At 44.4% G+C, this 27,818-nt stretch overlaps 1 protein-coding gene across 9 annotated transcripts in view; it reads left to right on the forward strand.

Annotated features, from left to right (window-relative positions):
* SIPA1L2 (signal induced proliferation associated 1 like 2) overlaps positions 1-26,972 on the forward strand; it is a 211,902-nt gene extending 184,930 nt beyond the window's left edge. For 3 of the 9 annotated variants that reach the window (XM_070614983.1, XM_070614973.1, XM_070615002.1), the window contains exons 17-23: positions 178-331; positions 2,644-2,863; positions 10,415-10,546; positions 20,788-20,841; positions 21,396-21,519; positions 22,411-22,492; positions 25,560-26,972. In XM_070614983.1, the coding sequence (XP_070471084.1) occupies positions 178-331; positions 2,644-2,863; positions 10,415-10,546; positions 20,788-20,841; positions 21,396-21,519; positions 22,411-22,492; positions 25,560-25,706 (913 nt within the window). In that variant the 3' untranslated portion in view covers positions 25,707-26,972. The remainder of the gene's footprint in view (positions 1-177; positions 332-2,643; positions 2,864-10,414; positions 10,547-20,787; positions 20,842-21,395; positions 21,520-22,410; positions 22,493-25,559) is intronic. The other 6 variants (XM_070614991.1, XM_070615010.1, XM_070615017.1 and 3 more) reach the window with 3 other exon arrangements.
* The last annotated feature ends 846 nt before the right edge of the window (positions 26,973-27,818 follow it).

Raw genomic sequence — 27,818 nt, forward strand, 5'->3', positions numbered from 1 at the left:
TTCACAGATGTAAAACGACGTGGGAATCTGGAGCAAATGCAGCAGCAGCGAACTAACTGAATAATAAGAATCGTGTGTACGTGGGCGAGGTCACTGGATTTTCGCTCTTAAGGCTGCAGACACTTTACAAACAGGCTGACTGCTCCTCTTAATTTTCCTTCTGATTCGTTTCAACAGGCTGTACGGTGAAATGGATCTCATGGCCACGGCCACTCAGCATCAGACTGTGGTGGGAGATGCTGTTTCAGAAGCTCAACACGTTCTGTCAAAAGAAGACTTTCTGAAATTGATGCTCCCTGACAGCCCCTTGGTAGAGGAGGGGAGAAGAAAGGTTAGTGACTTTCGTGGGGCTTTGAAGTTCCCAGAAACACTCGAGAGAAGTCTAAAGAGACTAAAGGTTTCCAGAGCTCTCCTGCATGCATTCTCTCTTGTGACCCTGCCGACCGCTCTGTATGTGGCTGGCCGTTTGCAGTGTTTATTCTGTCAGTAAGCAGAACGAGCCCAGGAGGGGTGAGGAAGGGCAACTTTCCAGCATGGATAGAGAGAGCTAGAATCAGGCAGGCCTGGCCTCAGGTCCCAGCTCCAGCAATGATCAGCTGCATGACTTTGTGCAAGTGACTTGACCTCTTGGCCTAGTGTCCTCCTCTGAAACAAGGAGATAATATTAAGTGTACCACAGAGTTATAGCAAAGATAAGAAATAACATGGGTGGAGCCTCACACAGCACCTGGACATAAAGGGTGATCAGAAACAGTAGCTGTTAAAATTCACACTACCTGCCTTTTGCTCCAGAACTCTACTCTCTGCTCCAAGCTGTCCTTAGATGTAATCCTGTTCCAGAAATGGGCTGGAGTTAGATAGTATACTGCCTGCCAGGCATTATAAAATGAGTGGTACTTGCATCTTGCCGTATAAACCTCTGCAGTGATCACAAGGGAAGGCCACGCATCAATCTTATGAGCCAACTTCAGGCCGAGGGGCATACCTTCATTCACACTGGGCTTTGATGTGCGTGGTATAAGGTTAGATTACTTGTCATTCTTAGTAGTTTTAATTTCATTATTATTACAGTCTCTTAAACCGCTTTGTTAAATAATGGAAAGTATGAAAAGGGACTTACAGGTAATTTAGCCCCATCTCCTCTCTTTACAAGTAACTTTAGAGGCCCCAAATGGTGAAATGTGAAGTTCGTATAAATATTTGGTGGCAGAGTCAGAAATGAAATCTAGATCTTCTGCTTTCCAATCCAGCACGCCCTCTTGTCCAAATGAAAAGAAAAAAATCGGGCAGTGCCATATTGACTGTGATCGGGGTAAACAGGAAGGCTTTTTGCTTCTGTCTTCCCTCTAATAAAACAATACTGCAATTAACCTAATTGTGTTCTTAGAATAACACTCTAATTAGATACTACCTCAAAGCCGCTTTAATCTAATGTGCCTGTAATCATGTTCTGAAGAACCTGCCGGTCGTGTGTGAAGACGGAATCCCAGAAGAACTCAATCATAATGAGTCTTTTCTTGTTAACTTGTATCAAATCATGATATGGTAACTGTATAAGCTGGGCGCAGACTATTGAACAAAAAGTGCAAATAGCTTTTCTTTTAATAGGAATGAACTTCTCCTTGACATGTTTCTTTTTTTCTTCTAAGACAAATCACCTTCTTTTGATAGTGTAAATTTAACTCTGTAGTCCGCACACATTCCACTCACCATTCATCAGTTGGACAGACTCGACAGAATGGAAGGAACACGTACAATAGAAATATTTTTAGCCTTCTTGCTGCATTCACAAATGTAAATAGCCATTTCTATATTTGTTTGATGTGAACATTCTGGCTTTTACTCTTGTTTGTGTAAAAGGAGTGTGGTTCAGTATGCAGAAGTAGTAGTTAGAGATTCATATTGGACTTAATTTTTCTTGAATATTTGACTCCTTGTTTCTTTAGTAAGAGTTTCCCTTACCCTATCTTCAATTTAACACACTATAATTTTAATGGTTCCTTTAAATCTGGTTATGATTGATTACTCTAACTCAATTTTCAACAATTGTAATAGGCTTTTGTGACTGATACTTTTAAGTGGACAGTAAGATTTTCCTGTACTGATACCATTTTTCTTGAACGTGTTTGTATGGCCTAGAAAGCTACAGTATTCTCAATTAGTTTTATTATTATTTAGATTAAATTGAACTTCACATGCAGTTGATAGCTACAAAAATTGCCTAATATTAAAATGTAGTCATTTCAAATTAAAATCAAGCCAGCACTATGTGTGGTTTTGAATAACCCTTGCTCGAAATGAGAACCTTATAGATTTCCAGGAGCTGTCACTGCTGTGAGGTTATGGAGGTTCCATTTAACATTTCAGAATTAATAAAGCTGTACACGTCTAATTCACGATCATGTTTCACAGAATGTCAGAGGAGGAAAACACTCAAATCCGGTAACTGCAAAGCCCTGGTGCATTTGCCTGGCTGCCCACGTGCCAGGCTTCGCGCTCCTGAGCTAACCCTCTGTGCCTGCCTAGGGGATGCTCAGAAAAGCTCTCACGGTGGCATGTGAGCCCCCGGATTTAGTCAGGTAAAGTCCACGCTTTCAGCTCTCTCATGTCTGTTTTCTCCATCCCCCCTGTTTAAACCTCTAGTTTTCGTTCTATGGGAACCTGTCTCCGCGACGGTCACTGTACCGCACCCTCTCTGATGAGAGCATCTGCAGCAATAGGAGGGGCTCTTCCTTTGGCAGTTCCCGGAGTTCCATACTTGACCAGGCCCTGCCCAATGACATTCTGTTCAGCACCACGCCGCCCTACCACAGCACCCTGCCTCCCCGGACTCACCCTGCGCCCAGCATGGGGAGCCTGAGAAGTAAGTACGGGGGGTGGGCACTCTCCTGGGAGCTTCGGGAGCTGGCGGCTGATTGACTAGCTCCTGCCTCGGTGGGCTTTTTAGACTGTTTCCTACGAAGGGGCCGGCGGGGGGGAGGTGTTTATTTTTAAAAATATTATCATTGGGTGGTGTGGGATGTTTTTTAGTAATTTTTAAATATGATGAAAACCCCAGAGTGGACATTTTTTACAAGTTAAGCCATATTACCAATTTTGAAGAAAATGAAACATCTATATTAAACATTTTTATCAAGTAAAATGGTGACCTCTTACTATATCTCAGCTATTACATCCATAAAGAAAAATGTCTAAAACCTAATTTTGTAAAGAAAAAACTGTGGTGCAGGGGTGGATGTTCCAGTGGGCAGTACGCAAGGAGGAATGTGGTTTTCTCGCCTTCCATTTCTGTTTCTGCTTGACATCCGAGACCTGGTGACTCGCAAGGTGGCAGTGGCATGAGAAGACCTGGGTCTGAGACTGGCTTTCCTCATGGGTGGTGGCATGTCCTTGTGCTCGTCACTTATATTCTCTGTATCCAGTTTAGTCCAGTTTACTGGTCGTAGGCTGAATAGATAATTTCTAGATTATTTTCCTTCAAATCCTAAAATCTGATTTTTATATAGTGTCAGTTCCTCATTAACGTGTCAGTGTTTAAGAGTGGTTATTTTTTTTACATTAGCTTTATTTCCTTTTTCTGTAGTTAATTTCTATTGTACAGGAAGAATGGGGATTTAATCAGAAATATATTCATCGTCAGGGTTTTTTTTTTTTTTTTATCACGGAAAGCATTATCTTTAAAACCAATTTGAACTTCGTAATGCACACAGAAGTTCCAGGCTAAATGAAATAAAAGTTCTAATAATGTTTCTAATGTTTAACATAATTGGAAATGAACCTTGTCTCGTAAAATTCTTAATCTATTTCTTTATGTAACATAATATCCTGCCTGTTTTAAAGGATCCATTTGTCTAAATTGAAGAAACCTTTAAACGCCTTGATAATTGTATGAAAGGTCAGACAGACATATTCTAACACCCTAATATTTCTCCAAATGTTTTTCCCTTCTTGAAAATATGTAACTTTGATGTCCTCTTAAAAGCTTTTGTAAAACCAGTAAAACTCTATTTTTTTACAAATGTTATTTCTTTCATTTAAAATGCTTGAAGTGTGACTGTGAAATCTGTGTATTAATGTAATTCTTACATTCCACCCTTCATTTGCTTTCATATGAAAGATACACATTTTTTATCCTCTTTTTTTTTAGTATATATATTTTTTTTAGAGAAAAATTTAACAGAAGGCACAGAGAGTTCCCATAAACCCCCTGTCGCCACACATGGACAACCTCAGCCATTGTCAACATCCCTCGCCGAAGTGGTGCATTTGTTAGATAGAATCCACCAGCCGCCACTGAGACATCATTGTCACTCACAGTCTCGGGTTTACATCAGAGCTTAGTCTAGTGTTGTACGTTCTGTGGGTCTGGACACATATGTGATGACCTGTATCCATCATTATAGTATCATCCAGAATAGTTTCACTGCCCTAAAATCCTCTTTGCTCTGCCTGTTCAACCGTCTCTCCCCCTAACTCCTGGTAACCTCTGACATTTTCGCTGTCTCCATAGTTTTGCCTTTTCCAGAATGTCATATAGTTGGAATCATATAGTATGTAGCCTTTCAGATTGACTTTTTTCACTTAATAAAACGCATTTAAGCTTCCTCCATGTCTTTTTATGGCTTGATATCTTATTTCTTTTTAGCACTGAATAATATTCCGTTGTCTGGATGGACCACAGTGTATCCATTCACCTACTGAAGGACTGCGTCCGTTATTAGCATGTTCAAAGTATAAAGGCACAGTTAGAAACAGGCAGGGTACACTATTCACTCTCCAGCTTAAACTTGCCTTACTTGTCTTCATTGTTCACTTCTGTAGGAGAAGCAATGAGTGGTCCTTGCTATTTGCTATTCTCCAGTGCAACCTTGTTGGCAATGTGTCTTCTCCAATTTCTATACTTTAGAAACTACTCCGAAAAAGTTCTCTAGGTTTGATGGGTGAAATGACAGAATGTAAATAAGGGAGCTGGAAGTAATTTGCATTGATGTGTCTTTCCCCGAAGAATTCCGATTCCTTCCAGCCTACCCATGGGGAGGTTCTGCCTCAAGGATCTAGTCCCCCTTGGGGGACACTAGTTCCTGGGACCCCTGACTCCCACACTCACCTGAGTGGTTCTTACTTTTGTGTCTACTCAAGACAGGTTTTGGCCATCCTTCACTGTCTGTGATTTCTGCTCATTCAGCAGAGCCTCTATGAGAAGATACCACTCTTTGAGGGTATTTCGACATTCTGAAACTGGAACAACCCAGAAATTTGAAGTGTGAGTGCTAATGCCTAGCAGCTGTCTTGTGAGTGAGAACTGAGGCCTATTGGAGGTTGCCCAGTTGTTTCTCGTAGTTTCTCAGAGACATAGCTTCACGTTAAAACTGGGAGTGGAGGTTGCTTAGTTCTGCCGAATCTTGTGGCCCTGGATGGTTAAATAGCTACGGAGACAGAGCTTGGCAAAACCCTCAGAAGACACATGTATTCTTCGTTTAAACTTCAGAACTTGAGTATTGCTAGAAGTATCTGATTTTTAGAGAGAGAATCTCTCACTCGGAGAGACTCCTTCAGGTCTTGTTCCTGATTTGGAGTAAAGGTAGCACAGAGAAAGGATCAGCCAGCCCATCCCTTCACAGACAATTGGAAGACTTCATCACTGCTCCTTTTCTACATGTAATTATTACAGGCACAGGCTTCTTGCTCAGATATTTTTAGCCTTATGTGTCCCAAATGTGAACCTGTCTCACAGTCTTTCTTCTCTTGAGAACAAGATCTTAATCCACTCTTGTGAGACAGATACTTAGCAAACACATTTTGGGTGTGATTCATGTCATGATGCGTATCTATTTCCTGTGAAGTCACTGGAATGTGCGGTATCATTATGTCTTCAACTTGGACGTGTAAAAATATGACCTGATCAAGCAATTGAAAATATTTATGAAATGTTTCTGCATGGCATTTAGGGCCTGTTTTTTTTTTTTTTCTCAGAATTGATGGATTTCAGAATAAACTTTCTTTAGCATCCCAGGCAGAAAAAAAAAATGGGAGTGGCCATTTGAACACACAGTCCACAGGCCAAATAACCAATGATACTGTGTAGCGTTCATAGCATCCTTTTCCTCCTTGACCAGTTGGGCACCTGGTTCCATTCATTGCAGTCTCAAGCATTGGCAGGTCCACATGTTTAAAGAGAATTCCTGATTTTTTATGGAAGGGAATCAAAACTTTCCAAGGAATTGTGGAAATCTTCCTATGAGGATAGACAAGCAAAAGTGCTTAAGTTTTGAAAAATAAAAGCAGAGTATTAGCTTATGTGTGTTCTCCTAAGTCGTATAACTTTGACCTAGACACCTCACAAAGGTTGCCCCTTGAAGTTAAAAAAAAAAGGGGGGGTGAGGGGGTTGAGTTTTAGAGTACTAAGAAAAGAAATTAGTATTTTCCTTATAATTTAGTACTCACAGGAGATGCTACAGACTCTAGGTGTAGACTCAGTGGTGTGTGGCATGGGTGATAGGAGCTGGCAGCCAGCAGAAGAGCAGTCCTTGCTTCAGTTGGCATTTGGAGAAGGTGTCTGTGGGCCGTCAGAGGCAGGGTTTTGACTGATTCCGTGTGGCACTTCTTTCTATTTTTTCAAATGTTTTCAGTCTCCGCTATAATAAACAAACATCCATTGGTTTCTGGAGAGTAATTGTGAAACCTCAGGTAACTGACCACCAGGAAGTACTTGGCATTTATAACAACGATAAAGTCAGACTCAGTAAAGAGGGTCCCTGTGATTTCAGGTTTTGGATAAACGAACAGGAAGCCACAAGATCAATGTCCAGGCCAGAGAGCAGGGGCACGGGCCTCACTGCCTGGATGTGAGCCATCTTTCAGCATCCATGAGTCACTTTCTTTTCTGAGTTGGCCAGAAGAGCAGTGTGTGCTCCCGAGGTAACACAGGCTTGGAGGAGCTGGATCTGAAATAACAGGCTTTGATCCCTAAGACAAGTGATGCCTTTTCTTCCCCATCTGTGAAACTCAGGGAACAATCCAATTACAGCTGCTGTGGTTTGGCCAAGGGCAGCCGACTGCCCACTGCGTGTACCTTCTCCAGACCCCACAAGACCAGCACCAGCAGGATGCATCTGCTTGTGGACTGGCGTCCTCAGGGGCAGAGCCTGTGTCTTACTGGTCCTTCCATCCCTAGATGCTAATACAGTCCTGGTGGTCCCTGGACTATAGTGGATGCTCAGTAAATGTCACCTGGCTGATGGCAGTAGTGATACCTAATGTCAGTTAAAAGAATGATAAAGGAGTTTGCGTGATTTGGAGTCTCAGGGAAAAAAAAATGATGGTAATTTTTTTTTCCAGCTACGTGATTTGTCCAAGCAATGGAAAAATATGTAGGTGCTTTTCATTTTGATAATTCAGAGAGGAATTTAGGCAGCTTTTACTTCGTTTATGGTGACTGTCAGTGGCGCTAGGGTCTTCCTGTTTCTGAAGGGGGATGGGTTTAGATTTTAATATGTGCTTTCTCAGAGCTTTTCCACCAGAACTCTGCTCTTCATCCAGCAGCTCCTTCTCGTCCTTTGTCCCGGCAAGTGTTGCCTCCTCAGACAGGCCTCCCCCAAACATGCTGTCAGGCTCCTCAGCCACATCACCCTGTTTTATTTTCTTTGAAAGGCATGTCACTACTTGTATGTTCTTGTTTATTTGTTTATTGTCTCTTTCCTTGTCACTTGTCATGTAAGCTTCGTGAGAGCATGGTCGTGTCTGTCTTATCCACTGCCGTACCCCATCACTATGCAGACAGTAGTCACTTAATGAATAGATCATCGATAGACGGTTCAGTGGATGGCACTCCAAACGAACTCTAGAGCAAAGGAATCTTCTTCTAATCTTCTGATCATCTTTGCCAGTTCTGTAGTATCAGGTGAACAGACAAAAGGCCCCTTCACAACTGGGGAAGAGAGGGTAAGAGTTGTAATAAAGGAGAAACGTCACAAACTCTATTTCTTCCTTTTGCCCCGTGGTTCTCCATAACAGTTGGAGGAGGTACGGAGGATGCCCTGGGCTTCCCTTTAGTGGGAAAACTTACACCCTGAGATCTTCCCATATCCCAAAGCCTCTGCGCCACTTTGCTGTGGTCTCCGCGTGAGTTGTTTAGAGGGCAGCCAGCAGGGTGACCTGGGGAGCAGGCTGACCTGCCCTCCTGTGTAGATCGCTGGGCCTACTCACTTGCTCACTCTAGGCATCAGCTTCCCGGCCACCAAGATTCAGGTTTGTGCCTTAGCTCAGTTATAAATGGCCACATATCATGGAACTTCAGGGTGCTCAGGAATAGTCAAAACGTTAATTTTAACCAGAAACTGTCAAGTCTCCATTGTCAATACTCCATTGGGTGTTTGGGGAAGACGGCCCTTTGAGCACACAGCTGCAGGAAGGACAAGGGGGGTTGGGGGTAGCAGGGACATTAGCCTAGCACCTCATCCTCTGAATCAGCACTGTCCACCACGTAGGTTGACCCTGTCCCCTCCATTCTCTCGCATTTGTCCCCCTGTCCCCTCTATTGCTTTTTCTCTCTACTTGGCTCCTTTGAGAGCCAGTGAGGAGGATGTGGTCTGCTGGTGTCAGGGAGGAGTAGACAGCACACAGAATGTGTTAGCTTTGACTCTAGGCTTTACGATGCCAGAGGCTCGGGTGAAGGATTATTTCTTTATAAAGGCCAAAGAAGTCCTCAAGATGGCATCTCTTAGCAAAACATGACTAACAGAGTGTACTCTCTGTAGAAATGTTCATGCACCTGAAGAATTTTCTACTCCCTGATGTTTTCCCCTCCCACTGGGGCAGGAGAGGCAGCGGGCTAGAGGAGTGCCGTGTACACAGGGTTCTGGCCAGCCTGGGCCACCTTCACAGAGCTGAGACACTTTCTCCCTTTTCCTGAAGAACCGCTCACGTGGGAATCAGTGACCTGAGTAACTGGGCTCCAGAGGAGGTTCAGGAGAGGAGGGAGACCCGGGGTGCTCACTGTTCCCTCCTCCCAGCCCGCTCCAGCCTGACTGCTTCCGTCTGCTCCTTGTTCAGCTTATCCCTTGGCAAGGACAGAGTACGTCACACTTAGAGCAAGCTGGAATGGCTGTTACTTCAAAGAACATGAGCACGTGGAGAAGGAGGGCGGTGGGAATGGTGGTGACAAAACATCCATTACTGGGTTCCCTTCAGAATGGGGGTTGGGAATAGTTGATGGAATATGGCTACATGTAAACATGCAAGTATTAAAAATAGAAAGTTTGATTGGTTTAGCTGCAGCTGTTAGAGGTCAGCTGAGAGCTGCGTGCGAAGGTGTCAGGAGAGTGAAAGACTGTTCGTGTCCTTCAAGGCCCAAATCACAAACGCTCCATCTTAGTCCAGATGCCAGCATTTCTTGGCTACCGCGAGGGATGTGGGAACAAAAATTACAGGTGCATTTGCTTAATTATGTCCCTTACTTAACTTAATTGCAGGCTCAGACAGCCAGGTGGTCATTATTTTGATTGGTCTAATTAGTCAGATGTGTTCGCACGCCGCTGCATGCAGCGCTGGGGCAGGCTGAGAAAAGACACGGTCAGAGGAAGTCCAGCTGAAGCCTTTTGAAAATTTGTCCTCAGGTGCGTAATGATTTCCTAACAACTAGTGTTATTAATGACATAGACACTTCAAGTCAGTCCTGTGATGAGAGTTTAACGAGAAAAAGAAAGGTGAGCAGTCCATTTGGACAGACAGACAGACACGGGCAGACATTCGGTGCAGGATGGTGAGAGGATTCTGGGTCAGCCAGTGATCGAGCCATTTCAAAGTCAAAAAAGCAGTCCAGCCACCATTTTTGTGCATAGCATGTAAAACGTTGTCGCCTCTCTTTCTTGGCTGTGAATAACTAACAGGAAGTCTTCCTGCCTTTTTACAAGAACCTGCCTCTCAGGGCATCATGAATTTGTGGTGCTCAGCCTGGGTAACTGTGTTTTCCAAGAAGCTTTTCACACCATCAGGATAGAAAGATCGTGCAAGACTGTCTTTACAGTTGAAGTTTGCGCCACTCCCTGAACAGGAGAGATCGCCCCTGAGGAAACCAGGGGTTGATCCCACAGTTAGTCTGACTCAAGTGTACTCAAGAGAAGCCTGCCCCGGAGGAGAACTTCTGTGAGATTCCCATATGTGCCAAGACTCAGTCCTAGGCTCCTTCCATGGGGACTTTGTTGCTGGCTGACCTCTGAGTGAATCTGTAGGTCGTGGCTTTTTCACAAACCTCCGTTCTTCCAGCTGTGTGTGCTTTGGGTAACTGCGGCATAATGTCTCCTGTTTTTGCTGGGAACAGGAGATCTTTCACAATCAGTTCCCTGGGCCCCTGTGAGGGGCCAGCCTGTGCCCCGCGCTGTGATCTGACTGACGCTCTGGTTTTGTTTCTGTTTAGATGAGTTCTGGTTCTCCGATGGGTCCTTATCGGATAAGTCCAAGTGCGCAGATCCTGGCCTGATGCCCCTCCCGGACACGGCCACGGGGTTAGATTGGTCCCACCTCGTGGACGCTGCTCGGGCATTTGAAGGTAAAGACGCGCAGCCTCCAGGGCCTGGGGCGACAACGTAGGGAATGTGTTTGCCTGTCTGATCATCTGGGTTAAAGTTTTGGATGCTTTGCATCACTTTGAGGATGAAAACGAGCAGGAGAAGGCTTGAGCTGTGACTAAGGACATTTCCTTGGGGAGATTGTATCATTTATTGAAATGAGCAATGGGGAAAGGATCCCAAACCTGAATTCCGGTTCAGGCCCCAGCTATGACCTGGGGCAAGTGACTTTTCCTTTGTGACCTCTGTTTTCTTAGGCTGAAATGTAGAGGTGAACATGTAGGACACAAACTGTATGTTTCTCCCAACATGATGAGGCAAGATAGGAGAGGAAGACCCTTCAGAGGTCGAAGCTGCCTGGTTTGACGGGACGAGCACGGAGCCGGGAGTCTGGTGGCTTGGTGTAAATGCAGACTCTGGCATGATCTGCTTGACGCGAGCTAGTCGCTCCCTGTCCGGGCCTCAGCTTCCTCCCCTAACCATGTGGGTCGGTGGGGATGGCTGGGCTGCCTGACCTCAAAGGCCCTTCCTGCTCCATGCCGTCTTCTCCCATGCCTCTTCTCCCGTTTGTGGCCTTGTGGCTGTGGGAGAGTGAAGCTGCTCCGTAGGAAACACGTTTTTTCCACTTGCGGGTAAAGGTGGACACAAACAGGGGAGACACTTGCTTCCCGTGCATCCTCAGGACCTTACGTGTGGGTGTAGGGGCACCCTGTGACCCAGGAGTATGACTTTCTGCCACTTGCTGCTGCATATTTTCCACGATTGCGTCTTCTGCTCCTGGGGTGACGGGCAGAGCTGACAGAGGAGGTGGGGTCGTTTGAGTGGCGATCCTGTTTGAGAATCTCCTGTGCGTCTGGGCCACAGCATCCCCGGGGAGTTCCATGGTCACTGCACTCCCCACAGGGAGGGGCCACAGACACCTGAGCAGCCTTCTCTTCTCTCTCACTCCCCCTTTTACTCACCTTCTGAGTCTAGTGGCTCAGCCCTGTCACCTGTGACATCCTGGCCTCAGGAAAGGAAGTTAGAGTCTTGTCCCAGGCGTGGCAGGTGCACTTTGAAGTCGGGCTGCTGCAGAAGGTGGAGGTCTGCTGCCTTCACAGCCGCTCAGTCGAACAAGCTCCCCTGCGAGTGAGCGAGGCCTTGGGGGATCTGCTCCAGTCTTTGGGGTGGGAGCCTCTGCTCCTGAGCCTGGGAGGTGGGGGGTGAACGCTACTCTCAAGCTAGTTCAGCCCCTGGGGACGGTTAGCTCCCATAGGTAGGAGAGGGAACCTCTGTTGAGAGAAAATTTCTGCAAAGTGAACGGCTCTTCCTGCTGCCTTAATAGAGGGAGCGACACTGCTCTTGGATTTGCTGCTCATCACAAAGTACTTGTTCCTTGTGGAAACGTCAGGATGCCCTGTCTGCTCTGCAGTGCAGCCGTCCTTCTCTGACGTTACCAGAAGTGGGTTATATATGTAAAAACCCCAGGCCCACAGCCCAGTTCTTGCCTATACTCCCGACACTGGCCTTCATGGGAGCCAGCAGCACCAAAGGGCAGGAATGCTGTTTTTGCTTCTGTCCAGAGCAGCCCAGGCAGGAGGTAACCGCATTTTCTCTGGCGTGTTCTTTGCACACTGTCTTCTCTTACTGCCCCAGGAGAAGCTAAGAACATCTATTCTGTCCTCTGCAATGTTCTCCTGCTGCATAAATATTTGCATAGTCCTTACCAGGCTGAATTCTGCTTTATTTACATGTCTGTCTCTTCTTATTGGGTGGTGAGTTTCTCAAGAGAAAGCTGCTTGTTTTATTTATCTGTATTTATCGAGCACATAGCAAGATAACCAGATGAGAAGAGAGTACAGAGGAGTGAGTAGGTATTAAACAGACATGATGCTCTGCAGCCCTGAGCAGTCCCAACTCACAGTGGAGTTTTTGACCTCTGAAGTAGAAGGCACACTGGCATAGGCAGAGTGGCTGAATAATCAGTCCAGGAGTTCTGGTCATAAGCACAGCTCTGCTGCTGGGCTGTGGGCCCCTGGACCACTCACATAAATCACATGACCTACGCCCTTTGTGCCAACACTGAATGTTCGACAGTAATCCTCTGAGGTACGTGCTTAATTGTCTTGGGCTTCAGTCTTCGTCTATGAAATGAAGACCTTTGCCAGCGAGTCTGTAAGGCTTCTTCTCATCCTAAAGCTCCAGTTCTACAGTTCTGTTCATTAGAGAGTATTTCTGAGCTGAAGTTGGAGTCTAGGTGGGAGGTGGCACCCTCAGGCAAAGGAGCAAAAAGCATGATGGGGAAATTCCAGCTAGCCAGTGCGTCAGGTGCCTGGGTACCTAAGTTCGGCAGAAAGAACGTGGGACTCTTTCTGCCAGGGGAGACTGTGGTTATCTCACCTTTCTGAAGTTTCCAAGCAACATTTATAGGAAATATGAAAAGAGTGGATGGTCGTGTTAAAAATTTCAGTAATTTTCAGTGCTGCTCTGTAGGGTAGCATAACACCTTGGGGCCATAGTCAGCTCAGGAAAATGCAAGAATTTGCAACTCCAGACTTTTGCTAATCAGGCTCCTGTATCAGTGTCAGCTCCACTCCGACAGAGTTGGCATGAGTGACTGGGTGCCATCAATCACCTTAGCACTTCGAAGAGAACTGTCTTCACCTAGCTAACCCAGTTGCCCCTGCTTGTGACTTGATCTTTTTGTAGCAGTTCTCAAACTTGTTTCTGAGCTAGAGTGACATCATAAAGAAAAGATGGTCCAAAGAATCTCCAAGTGCCTGTTTAATTGTTACACACTAATAAGGCAGTTCGAGATGCCTTATGAGCTCAGACCCCTCTGGATTAATGCTGTGCCCATGTTTTGACATAAGCAGCCAGCACATCTGAAAACAGGCTTTAGAAAAACAGAGACTGTATCTGCCTCTTGGGTTGAGATACCGTGACCCTCACAGCATCCGATAGTGTAATTCCTCCCAAGCAGAAGTGCCGCTCCCCTGTCGATCTACCTCATTTATGTTCCGTGCTTTGGTCTATGATGCCTTCCCCTTGGCTTAGGAGCTAAAATTGACACTGGACACATGAGTTTAAAAATTTAGATTTTACAATACCATTCAAGAAGAGAGCAGAGGCACCAAATTTATCTATTTCAATCATGGTTGCTTAAATATATTTAAACTGTAGGTACACAGAACCTAAGGTATATGGTGTTGCTGGGGATCAGAATCCTCCAGGCGTCCTGTGCACAAGCATTCAGGATGCTCCTTCAAAGTGGAGGAGCATTTCCATACCGCATTTCTAACCACAAGGCAATGAAAATAGAATTAAGTAACAAAAATAGAAGCAAAACACAAACAAAACACTCTAACCATTTGGAAAATTCTAAATGTTACTCTAATAATAATTGTGCTAGGAAGAATTAAGGAATATAATAAGAGCATTTTTTGTCTTTTTTAGTAAGCAATGATGAAAAAGATGCTACCTATTAGAATGTTTGGACTGCACTCAGAGAGTAGACATTGAACAAGAATGCATTGTTTCAGAAATGTTTATTGGAAAAAAACCATGAAAATTAGCTGTACTTCAAAAAATTCTGCAAAAGCTATGAAAGAAAACAAAAAAGAAAGAAATAAAGTAATTTTTTTATTCCACATTATTTTTATTTATTTAGGAATAGATCTGATGACTAAGATAATTAGATACTTCTTGTAAGGAATTCGGGGGGACGGGCGTAAAGAAGAGTAGAAGGCCAGAGGACAGAGGGCATTGAAAGAGTTGTCCAAGAGTATCCCACAATCCCAATTATCACCTGAAACTCATACGTTTACAGCTAAGTGTTTGAAAGTTTCAAAGGGTCATGATGCCCTTGTATGGTTTTCTTGGAATTCAGAAGAAGCCTTATTGCATAATAGGATTCTTTTGTGATAACACACATGAAAAAGAAAATCACAAGACCGTCTCAGTGATGATGTGAGAAAGCTTAAAGGAAATTCAGTAGTAAATTAAAAAGCCTATTCATTGTTATTGGCAAGAATTTAGCTAGTTTAATAAAAGGAAAACTTAATTATAGTAAGTTAGAGTTGATGAAGTAATTAAAAGTTATGTCAATTTCCCCAAAAAAAGGGTATATCCAGTAGACCTAAGACCTATTTCTAATGAAAATTAAGATTTGAGAGATGCCTTCAAAGCCTGTAAAGAATATCCACTCAATCCTAAATAATTACATAGTACTGAATGGAAAAATGTTTAGGCAGATCCTGTAACTCCAGAAACTAAACAAGGGTATTCTTTCAGACTGTGTCCTTTAATTTTGTACTGAAATCCTTGATATTTAAACAAGCAATGTAAATTAAAAAGGAATAAATTTTGGAGGTAAAAATGTAGATATTCTTCTATATCTGGAAAATGTGAAAGACCGAAAAGATATTATTAGAGATTATAAAATAAAGTAACTAAGTAAGCTATTTTAAAGTATATATTTTTATAAGCATCATTTCAAAGCAATTGTTAATTTCTTCAGTTATCTATTTCTGTATGACAAACCCAATATTTATGGCTGAAAACAAGAATCATTTATTATGATTCATGATTCTGTGGGTTGACTGGGCTGAGCTGGGTGGTTCTTTTGTTCCCTGTGGTATCGGCCAAGGTCACTCATGCAGCTGTATTCAGCTGGAGCTCAGATGGAACTGGAGCATTAAGGTGATTTCACTCATATGTCTTTGTCTAGAACAGCTGGGTCTGGGTGGACCCCTTTCTCCCCCAGGGTAATTGTACTTCTTCACATGTGGCTTAAGGAATCAGGAGAACAGAAGCACAAGCTAGATGATTTCTCAAGACCCAGAACATTTTATCCACCACATTCTATTGGACAAAGAAAGTCACAGGCCAGCCCAGATTCCAGGAGTGGGAGATAGACGTCGTCTCTTAGCAGCAGAGGTGGCATGTGCACACAGCCATCTTTACAGACAGTCTTCCACTGTGACAGTAATCAAGGACACCTTAGGTATATCAGCAAGATCAAATTATAAATTCTTTGGGAATTAAGCCATCGTTAGAACTATAGTGAGAGAAAGCACTGGACACTTCAATAACTGAAAAGTCCTAATATATGTGAGGATAGGAATGGATAGAAAGCTTACAGTAGAGATGACAGGCCTTCCTGAATTAATTCATAGATTTAGTACAACTTCAATTTAAATATCGAAAGGATATATTAAAGAACTGAATTGCATTCATTTGGAAAATGGATAAACAATGTTCACCAAAAAGGCTATTATAAATCAATAAAGATAATTAAAACAGCATAATGATAACTCAAAAATAGAAGTGAGTCCTTCTGAAGAAAAACAAAGAGCCCAGAATAAAATCTGAATATATTTTAAGAGTTAAATGGGGATGGAATTTATGTAGTCCATTTGGATTTAGGAATTAGAAAAGTCAATTCTAACAAAAGTGAAGACAGAAAGATTACTGTTTTGGAAGTATGGTAATGCTTTAATTATGGAGGAATGAGAGACCATACAAGATGTAATATGACCAGATAAAAGTATTTAAATATCTAGATCTTTCATGAACTTAAAGGGAACATTAAAAGAAAAAGAGGAATACAGGAATATGGGAAAAGATTTGTAATAAATCTCATGGGTAAAACCAGGAATTCTCCAGCACATGAAGGGGCTTAACCAGCAAAAAACACCAAACCCCTGATAGACATATCAAGGCGTACAGATGCATGATCCACAAGAGGAGCATCACACAGTGAATAAGGACTAGAAAAATGTTCAACCACACATGTAAATCTAAACGACAGTGAGCTACGAGCCCCCACCTTTGAATATGAAAAATGTTGCGGCAGCTCTGAGAAGCTGTGAAGACGCACAGCTGGTATCATTTTCAAGATTAGGGAATGATCCGTCTTTTTGTTGACGCAATATGACAATATGTAGCTAGAGCCAAAAAATGTACCCACCCTTTGACCAGAAATCTAATTCCTGAGAACTTGCTTACTGAAAGTTATCCAAAAGAATAAAGAAGCTTCCAATAGAGAAATACTGTACAGCATTTTTAAAAATTAATAAGTGAATGATAGATAACCAAACTCTACCCAAAAAATTTGTGTCAGAAAATTGAGAACCTTTTGATAAGTCTTTGAGGGAGAAGGCAAGTCAGGTGCAGTGTGCCCTCCCCACAGAGCCCAAGCTCCCGGCTGCCCTCTCTGTAACCATCAAGTTTGGGAAACTGGCCCAGTCACAGCTCAGACTTTGTTTTCACATGTGCGGTTCTTTTGTGTTTTAGGAGTGAGATGTGGCCCTTTGCGCATCAGAACTGCTAAATAAAATTTGTGATCTATGTAACACAATAATATCATTTGTCACCCTTGCAGTCCTCATAATTTCCTTTATTATGTAGAATAATATAAGTTTAGGTGTACTGCATAATGTACATAATAGATTCCATCCCCCTCAAGTATGGGTAGGTGAATGACCCCAACTGGAAAAGCCGGCTGTGGGTCCACAGTGAAGCTGGGGAAGGGAAGTGGAGTCTCTTTAAAAGTTCTAGGATTTAAAGGAGTTCTCGTTTATCAAAATATCAGAAGTAGGCAATTGCTGTGTTCTTGAGCATTTGTTGAATGGACAATGTTTTTGAAATGAAAACAGGCTTAAAAGGTAAAATTACAAACTGGCAATGAGAGACTGTGGATTTTAGTGTCTCCCACGGCGTCAACAGGCCCCCACACCTTGGAAGGCCTTTCCTCTACTCTGGATCCTGGCTGTCTCTTCCGTTGGTGGTAACAGCTGTCATCTCCCCATTGTCATGTGATGGTGTGTGTGCTCATGAGTGAACATCTGTATGCAAGACGTGCAGAGTTAACAACTGCCTCATCAGGCGCCACTGTGGGAATGAAATATTCCACATAGGTGCATTTGCCAAAAAATAGAAGTTTATACTTTTATTATCTTCTATATGCCCTTCCTTGGTTGCTTAAACAAAGCATAATAAGCATCAATTTTTATGATGAGAACTTTTCCAGTTCTGAAGCTTCAGCTTTCAGTTGTTAAAGTTACCGATATTTGATCACCATGTGAGTGTGTGTATGCATGTGTGTGTGTCTGTGTGTGTGTGTGTGTGTAAACGTAAACATCAACAAATGTGACACTGTGTAACTCCTAAGGTAACATAATTAGTTAAAAAAAAAAAAGAAAAGAAAAATGACAGCTACCTAAATAAAAAATGCAAAGTTAATTTAGTAGGGGAAATTGACTTATCATCTCAAAAGTAAGCACATTGTTTCAGGCCAACAATAGTTCTATCTTAAAGAATAATTCCAGAGCTTTCTTTGTTCCTTACTCAGAGGCAGATGCTACATCATTGTCTGTGTTCATCAGTGGGCTGCACAAGGCCCAAACCAAAGTGTTTCATATTTAAACTGCAATGTAACCATTTTCTTTCTTTCCTGGTAGTCACTTAAGTCAGCTTTCTGCAATCTGATAAGCACAGTTGTCAGAATCAGAATTTTTAATTTCCTTCATGTAGCTACAAAGCCCCAGCTTTTCTGCAATTTGTACTTGTAGCAAAGACATATTTGAACAGCTTTGTGGAAATGCATTTAGTATAACCTAGCCTCATACTTGCATATCCTGTAGGCACATATCCGGCACGTGTACCGTTCTCCTATTCCCTGCCCTCGCCAGACATGACTAATTGATCAGAGCAGTCATCCCTCACGGATGCAGGCTTGGCCTTACAGTCCTCCCCCAGTCTGTCTGGGGTCATGGGAGTTTACTTGCAGGCAGCTGTTTTGCCTTCTCAGCTCCAGATTGATATGGAACAGCCTGTTGGCTGTTCGTCCTCTTTAGTGCTAAATGCGGTAAAATAAGAAACTGACATTGAAATAAGTTTTTTGAAGAAATCATTTAAAGAGATTGGTTGTTTCACGTGTAAGCCATGCCTAATGTCCCACCATAGCAGATTTACTTGCTGAGGAAAGAATCGGAGGGAAGAAAGAAGCAGGCTGCCTGTGTGGAGCGTGGGTGATTGTGTCACTGCTGGGCTGTTTACTCGAGGTTCCTGCTGCCACCCTCTCTCTTCTTACGGTTTTGTCTGTGCCAATTGGTCCAGTGTCCGTAATTACTCGGTTCCTGCAGATTTATCGTCACAGAAGTAAGCTGTGGAGGAAGAAGTCTTCCGCTGGAAGCTGTCACTGAGATTAGCTATTTTGCAGAGCGGTTTAATGTCTGAACTTAATCAAGTAGCGTTCTGTTTGCGTTTCAGCCTCCCAGGCCTTTCCGCTCCAAGTGAAATTCTCTGTGTGAAATTACATTGCTGGCGAAACTCTGTTTTTGGCTTCTTGCCTCCTGACCAGTAGGACCTTGTTTCTTCCCAAGGGATGTTTGAATGGCTGCCAGTAGCAAGTTCTGTTTCTGACATATATGTGGATATTTTATCAATTAAGGTAAAAATAGATGAAGCAAGCTAAGATGTTTTCATCAGATATCTAGACTTGACCATCAGACCCAAATATGTTAAGAAAGATAAAAACTAACCGAAGTTTATCACTGGGTTGCATAAAATATGGATGAGTCAATGGAATTCTTTTAAAAAGTGAGAAAAATAAACCCTGTCTATTTTCTTTTGACATTCCTCTTTGTCAGTAGTTAAATTCACTGTGCAATAAAAATACATCTGCTGTTGATTTTTTTTTAAGTGTGAAGTGTTCCCTTATTTGGGGCCGTCATAGAACAGAGGGTTATCTTAGACACCATGGCAGCCCAAACCCTCCCCACCCCACCCCTAGAGCTGCTCACCCCTGGCCCACATGCCCCATTGTTCCTGCCCCCACCTCTGCTGGTTGCATCCTAGCTTGTAGAAGACGATGCCGAAATGGTGCTGTTTATCTTAATTAAATTACAAATTATTTCATCATATGCAAAACCCCTACTCGTCAGTACCAAGTTGGGGACATGATTGTCTCTTAGGAGTGTGTAGTTACAGAATGCTTATTGTCTTGTAGAAGATTTGAAGCATGGAGAAGGACATCTTTAAAGCTTTACAGAAATGTCAGTTGAAGGACATCTGTGTCCTGTCACGAGCGTGGAGATATGATGACGTAGGAAAGTGGCTTACATGGCTAGAGAACTTTCTGTGCGATTGACCACTCGGTGTGCTCCCAGCACAGCTTCCAGGAGGGCCCGGGCCTCTGCTGGGTGCTTCCAGCACAGTGCTCACAGTGTTTCAGTGTGCATTTCCTCCGTGTGCTCCTGGCAGCCTTAGTCCTCGCCATGCTTTCTAATTAACGGGCGGTGCATGACCGTCGATAAACCAGACAAGGCGGAGCCTCATTAGGAGACTCATCCAGCAGCCAGAGGGAGACGGTGGGATAAATTAAGAACAGAGCACCCCTGATTCAGACCGGAGCACAGTTTCTCAGCCATTAATCAAAGTGTCTGAAAAAGACAGCACAGCTCTAATACACCTGCTGTATCCGTCAGATCCCAACAGTAGATGCGTATGTGTGCTCAGGCACAAAGGAAAGAGACACCAGCGAATGGGGCACGTGGATAATTAGATAGATTCCTGGTTCTCACTTCCACCTTGTCCTAAAGCAAGGCTTTTTTCTGCATGCCATTCAGCTTTTCTGGACCAGTGCTGTTGTGTCAGTGTCCAGCCTCAGGGCTGGGCCAATCTGGTGCCCATTCTGAAGAATATTAAATTCCCTTTCCCGCCTAGCTCTGCAAACATTGAATGTGAAGTTACCGGTGCCAAGAATAAAAATGGCCCTGTGCTAAGATAAGGTTACTACTGCTGCAAACACTGTGCCCCCTCAGATCTTCTTCTAAGGGTTTCTAGTAAGATTATGTAGCTCATCTCTCACCACCACCATCTTTACGTTCACGGAGTGCGTCATTTAAGCAAACCCAAAATGGTCACATATTCTTCAGCTGGTTTTGCCTGTGTGGCGTACTGCTTATCTTTGTTGTACACGACAGCCGTGCATCCAGCCGGGACTGTTACACATACAATGTGTGATGTGGCCACATTGGCATTGCATCACATTGGCTCTCCAGGGCTGCTCCCGTTTGAGTGCAACACGTGCACACAATCCTGCAGACACATACACACACGCGTACACACACATACACGCTCTACAGGACCGCATTATTTGAGCCTTGTGTGGGCCCCAGAGGCTCTCTAGCACAGAGAGATATTACTGTTCATAGGAGAATTCTAAATCTTATTTCAGGTCTTGACTCAGATGAAGAACTTGGGCTGCTCTGTCACCACACGTCCTATCTAGGTGATTGTCTGGGGCTGACCATGGCCTCCTGATACTCTGTAACCTTTTCTTTATTTTTCCTATGTCTGCACGTCTGCATGGTTATTCAAGCTCAGAGGGTTGGGGAAGCACAGGGGAGATGTGTCCTGGTTGGTGTGGCTCAGGGGTTCTCTCTGGGTTTGGGGAGAGCTTGAGGAGAGGTCCGTCTCCATGGTTCTGTTCATCAGCCAAAAACAGCATCCAACACTGTTATTTCATGCACACCCAGTGGCTGTGGCATTTCTTGGGATGTGGAAAGAAGAAAGCAAATTGGCTCTAGCAAATCCAGTATCTGCTACTTGTCCCCGTGGCTGTGATGTGTGTATGCCATACAGCCCAGAAGGACAGCCAATCTTAATGCTTTCTGATTCTCAGCAGCTTGCCTGAGTTGTTTTTCTTTGTTTTGGTTAGAACTGGGCAATAAATGATTTGAGGGAGGGAGATTTTATTTAGTTACTAAGTTCATTTTCTCAAAGAAATGTTGCCTAGCAGCTATCGCTGAACCTTCTTTCTGCGTGTGTGTCTCCCCTCCCCAGACCAGAGAGTGGCATCCTTCTGCACTCTGACAGACATGCAGCACGGGCAGGGCCTGGAGGCAGCCCAGGAGCTGCCTCTGTGTGTAGATCCAGGCAGCGGCAAAGATTTCATGGACGCAACTGGGTATGTGCACCCCTGTGGACCCCTCTGTCCCGCTGTCCCAGGCTCCCGTGATTATCAGTGATTCCGCTAACCCTGGGCCAGCCAGGAGATCGTTTCCACCCGGTCCTTCCCCTGGTCCTTCAGAGTCCAGAGAAGGGGCTGAGTGGGACTGACTCAGCGCCCTGCCCTGCTGGAGTGGACGGCACTTGGCAGCATAACTGCTTTGCTCCGTGGGCGGGTCCTGCCTGCCAAGACGTCTCACCCCATGCCCACGGTGATGTGGCTCGCTGACAGGGAGGGAGGGTGTGGGCCCTGGGGTCAGCGTCTGCCGCCTAATTACTGTGACAGCACCGGACAGGGACACCTCTCTGATCACCTTTCCGCCTTCCAGGCCACGCTTGCTGACCTGCCAAGGGCACATTTCCTCCCCAAACCCTGGTCTTGACCCTGCCTCCCACCTCCCCGTGAAGTGTGTCGAGAACAAGCCATCTCTTTCCCCTACTTTTTGACATGTTTATCACCCATGGAATATATCTTCTTTACCTGTGTCATCCTTTCCTAATTCCAACTTTTACATAAACTTGAGTTTCATTTAACATGTACATTCACCTTGGGAATGAACTTTATGATATTTTCTTGACAGAGACAGGCAAATTGGGGAAATTGAATTATATGTGGTTCCCCGACTTCATTCTGGTCCTGCTAGTCTCACTTGGCTAAACTCATTTAGATAATCTATCTTTTGTTTTTTGACCAATGATTATAACCTGTAGAGATTCGGAATCCCTTTTTCAATCAATAGAGAACCCAGGAAGAATTCCTTTGAGTGGAATCTTTACCAACAAAAATGCTGAATGAAATGTCTTGACTTCAGTGCTCTTGAGTCTTTCTAATTCTGTCCTCATTTGCTAGGGAGCGGTCTCCATCAACACTGACCGGTAAAGTCAATCAGCTGGAATTGATTCTTCGGCAGCTGCAGACCGACCTTAGGAAGGTAAAGCAATCTGTCGGACGTCCCTAATCAGAACTCTTTCTCTTACACAATCAACCCCTTTGAACTACAAGAAACAGAAATGAAAAGACTCAGGAGCCATAACTGCCCTATGAAAACCCAACACTAAATGGGAACGGGGAATCTTGAGGGCTAATTGTTTTCTGGCCTACAACTGGTTTGTTCCATTTTAGGGGAACACAAGGATCACAGTAAGCATGAGTGAATGAGGGTGAGCCCTCTGGATGACCAGGCTTCAGAGTGAGTTGGAAACACAGCCAGCTAGCATTTTTCAGTTCAGTGAGTTACAAGTTGCAGCCTGGCCTCCCCAAGCACTGTACCCCCAGTGAGTCAGCTTCGCGACCCTCAGAACTTCTACACATCAACCTGTGTGTGGTCGGTCCTCAAAAGAAGTTAAGTAATTCATTCCACACACACTTGTTGAGCTCTTGTTGTATCATCAGCACTGTGCTGGATAGCCACTTTGCCATCCAAGGAGATGGCATGGAGTGCAGTTGCTGGAGGGTGATGGCAGGGGTGGGAGGTGTCATGGGAAAGGTTTTCCTATTGTCATCGTTTTACTGGTTGAAGAAGGGAGAAATTACAGCTGATGTGAATACTGATGGAAATGATCCAGTCAGGAAGGAAATAATGCAGAGGGTGAAAAGTGAGAGGGTAATTCCCTGATCTAGTGCACAAGGAGGGGGCCGGCTGCGGATCAGAGTGGGGACCGTGCATACATAGTTACCAAAGCAGAGCGTGTGTGTGTGTGTGTGTGTGTGTGTATGGGTGTGTGTGTTCCACACACACAAAAGATAGGTTGACAAAGTTCTCCTCTGATTGTTTCTTTTTTGCAGACAATGAGTGATGGGGAGGGGTCTGAGAGGTTCAAGGACAGAGGATAAGGTGTAGAGTAGAGGGTAAACTGACCAGGTGTGTTTGGTAGGTTTGCCAAGCAAGGCTAAAGGTCCAGTTGAATTTGCAGCATAAGTTAGTGACGTCTTTCAGCAGAGTTACCTGTTCTTATCCACTTGGATGGCCAGCTGTCTCAGTTTGCCTGGGGGGAGAGGTTTCCCAGGACACAGAACTTCCAGAGAGAAAACCAGGAAAGTCCCAGCAAGCTGGGGTGGCTGGTCACCCTGTCTCCAGCAGCTGGTGTAGAATAGTTCGAGCGTTGCATTTAACAAACATTAGAGTGTAGACAGGAAATCAAGACAAGGAGAAGAGACACAAGGACCCTAGGGTGTATCTAGGATGTTATTAAACTGAGGGACCCGGAGTCTCAGCTGGGTGAGAAGAAATAATGTCATTGCAGGGGGCTGTTGATAGACAGTGAAAATAAATTTCCGGTGGGTTGGATAGTTATTGGAGAAGTGGATACTGGAAAAATTTTAAGAAGACAAGAGGTGGTGGTGCTCAGGAAGTGGGGGCTCGAAACATTTAGGAAGGTATGCAGTTATCGGTAATAGCAAGATGCAGGATATGGCCACAGGAGTGGGGATTGAGGAGGGGTGGCTTTCAAGATCATAGGGAAGACGTGATGGAGAGACTGGATTGGGTGGAACATCTATGTGGATTTGAAATCATCAACAAATATGACGGGTGGTGGGGGAAGAGAAGTAAAGTGAACTACATTCTAGAATCTTCCATCAGTGATGGGAGAGACTGGAGATATAGTAGCTCATTGCAATGAGCAGGAGTGGCAGGGCTTACAACCTAATGTCAAGCTTCTCAAAGGAGCGAGGATTAGGGAGGAGCAGTGATCTGCACAGAACAACCAGAGACCAGTTGTTTCGCTGCCTGACCTCCAGGCCCTGTGTCCTTCAGGCTGTGGGAGAGCAGCGTGGGGAAGCAGTGTCTTCAGGAGCGACCTAGGGTTCATTGAGAGCGTGAAGACGAAGGGGGTTTTCAGAGCAGAGGCTGAGAGTGTAGAAGATTTTAATGACAGAGTATGAGTTCCATGGGTCACAGTAAAAGGGGTCGAGGGGTCGTAGAGAGGTGGACCACTGAGTCACAGCAGGGATGTGGGGAGTTCTGAGCCACTAGAGAATGAGAGTCCAGGTTATGGGGAGTGACAGAGCAGCTTGGACCTCTTGTAGTGACTGAGGAAAGTCGGGATGTGTGGGGACTGAGATCGGTCCTTACAGGGACGTCAATAATCAGTTCTCACTCAAGCCCCTCTTGGGACCGGCGTCCTTCAGTCGAGTGGTGAGGCAGGTAGTATAGGGGAGGGCCTGAAAAGGGACCAGGAAATAGAAGCAAACCTCCAGGGTGTGCCAGGCATGCGAGGGTGGAAAGAGTCTCCTGTAGTGGCCGCAGCCACCGGCTTACCCCGCACAGCCATCTGGCCCGGTGCTGCTGGTGGCATCTGCTGGACTTAGCGGTCAGGTCAGATCCCGTTACCAAATACCATTTGTCATCATCTGACAGTGACCTCCTCTCTCCAGGGGGCAAGACATCCCTTTCAGCATTTGGGAGCTGAAACTTGTGTTGTCCGTTTTTCATTGCTGTATTTTGCAAACTCCAGATGTGATTCTTCTGAAGAATCTTGATTGTTTTTACATAATTTTTAATGACAAACTTTTACGGTCGTTGTGGAGATAGACCGTAGCGGGAAAGCATTAGGATGGAGTGGAAAGCCTAAAGACGTTTTTCATTATAAACAAACGTTGGGTCTACAGCTATGTTGGTCCCAATTTTGTAGGGTAAGGAAGTGCCCTCAGAGAGTCTGGGCATTTGTCCGTGGCTATTACTTTTAACCCCTCACTGCAGTCTCCTTTTTTTGGAGAGAGGATAATTTAAGCCGTGATTAATCACCTTCCTGTATAGCAGCTGTCTTGATTCCTGTCGAGAGCAAACTGGGACGAAAGGAAAGAGTATGTTGAGCTGTGCACCGTATCCCTTTGTTTTTGGCACAAACCAGGATCAGGCAGACCTCCTCCGAGGAAATCAGGCCCCCTCCCCTCGAAAAATAAAGGGAAAACTAAGGATAAAGCGTTCTTGTGCTGCAGCTTAGGAGGAGAGAACACGTCAGTCCTCGCCACGACTCAGTTTGTTTCTCCTCTCGCAGGAGAAGCAGGACAAGGCCGTTCTCCAGGCTGAAGTGCAGCATCTGCGACAGGACAACATGCGGCTGCAGGAGGAGTCCCAGACGGCGACCGCTCAGCTGCGGAAATTCACGGAATGGTTTTTCAACACCATCGACAAAAAATCGTAACCAGTCCGCCCCACCAAGGGACCATTGGGAAATACCTAGAGTCCCTGCAAAGTTGCAAACGTGTGGTTTTTAGTTATGCTTTCAGCCAATCGTAGCTGTCCTTGCTATTCCACTCTGTCCAGCACCACTCACCCCGGCAGGATAGGCCGCCGCGACTCTTTCTTGGTACCATCTTGTGATAGCGGAGAGCAAGGCTGACGTGAAGATGAAGATGAATGTAACTCCCGGTGTTGAGATGAATGTAAACCCCGGTGTCGTGTAGACCTTTTCCTTTCAGACTCTACTCCAATGGTGCTCTGGTGTGGGCTTACCTCAAGAGGGAAGAGAGTTGGGTTAATTCCCTATATATCAGGTGACCTGGTAGAGATGTTAAAGCAATTTACCATAGTTTGGGCTTTAGTATTGTAAAATAAACATGAAAACAAATAATCAGACATATACTTTAATGTTAAAGGTGCTCTATTTTTTTGGATGTACAGTAGTTTTATTTCCACAGCCACATTATCATAGCAATAAGAAAGAGGCATAGTAAATAGTGGGAAAAGCTGTGTCGGGAAAAGCACTGATGCGTTTAACACTAGTTTGAATGCAGTTACTACTTTAGAGACTTATTTATTTGCAGGAGCAAACGGTGCCTGAATATTAACAGTGTTCTGATTTAAAAAAAGATACATATGCCTTGTAAATGGCTCACTAAGTAGTCACTTCAAGTCTTCGTTCACTTTTGTATAGTTACCGCTCTGCCGAGAGAGAATAAATCCGCTTCCTTCCCAGGCCTCTGCCGTGTGTGTGAGCCAGCAGAATCACGTGTACAATGCCAAATTTGTTTATCTTTGTACAGAAGCTTTGATGAAGTGTCTTGTATTTAACACCCTTATTTAAGCTTATTTAACCTGAAATTGTTAATTTTATAAACTTGGTTTTACCTGCACTATGATGAGAGAGGTGTAGCGGGCAGCAGGCTCAGGAAAGGCTGGGCTTGCCCAGGAAAGTCGCAGGAGCAGGGCGGGGAATTCTAACAACTGGATGCTGCTAGTAACAATTTGTTTGTATTGCTTTACCATTTTTAACTGTTCTATTTGAGATGAACGTACATTTTGCTTTTTTAATAAATGTTTAAAAGAGTCCACATAAGTAACGGTGTTGTCAGGCGAATATAGATTTTTATGATCTAATATGTCAACAAGCTAAGTGTATGTGAATTTACTTTGGGTCATTTAGGATCTTGATCTGTATTAAACACTGCTTAGCCTTCTTCCTATAGAATCCTAGACTGATTTCAAGCAAAGAGTGACTGATGTTTATTAATAGCTACTACATCCCTCCAGACACTGTTCTCTGCACTTTTCATCCTTCTCGTCAATCCTAACAGGAGCCTTAATAGATAGATGGTGGGATTCCCATTTTACAACTCAGTAAACTGAGGCTCGAGTTAAGTGATTTACCCGAGGTTGCCTTTTGTTCTTAATTAGCATTTTATTCAACAAAGAATTTGATGTGGCTTGCAAGGAAATACATACAATAAAATTGTAGGAATTTGAAAAATAATCAGGAACGAGTAAACTGTAAATTTGAATTAAATGTAAGACAGAAGGAAGACATAGAACATGGGCCTAAGTGGGAAGGGAAACAGAGCAAGGTAGAAGGTTCTCAACCATCTGAGAACAGAAACTGTATCAAGAATTCAGAGGAAGCAAAGCAATTGCCAGAATTTACCCTTAAAGGGATTTCCCACATGGGCTTCACCTGAGAGATACGTTGGCAAATATCCTTAACGTCAGATGTAACGTTAGGCTTCGTAAGGCTGTTTCTTGAAGCCGCCACCTCTGAAAGGCACCCAGTGAATGCAGTTTCTCGAGGAGTCGGGACATCATGGGCCCGTTGTGCATCCTTCTCCCTCCCTCCCTGTCTTTCCAATCACTGTGTGCCAGGCGCTGTACCAGGAGCCGGAGAGCCAACAGCCGTCAAGTCTAACTGGGCCCTGTCTTCATGGGCCGTACGGTCTAAGAAGGAGAGATAGGCATAAGATTATTTCAAAATGTGAAGGACAGAAATGAAGAGTGCCTGCGATGGGCTCCCTTAAATAATTATTATAATAACTCACGTTGTTTG

The sequence above is a fragment of the Equus przewalskii genome, chromosome 1 (genome assembly GCF_037783145.1).
Source record: "Equus przewalskii isolate Varuska chromosome 1, EquPr2, whole genome shotgun sequence".
Taxonomy (NCBI): domain Eukaryota; kingdom Metazoa; phylum Chordata; class Mammalia; order Perissodactyla; family Equidae; genus Equus; species Equus przewalskii.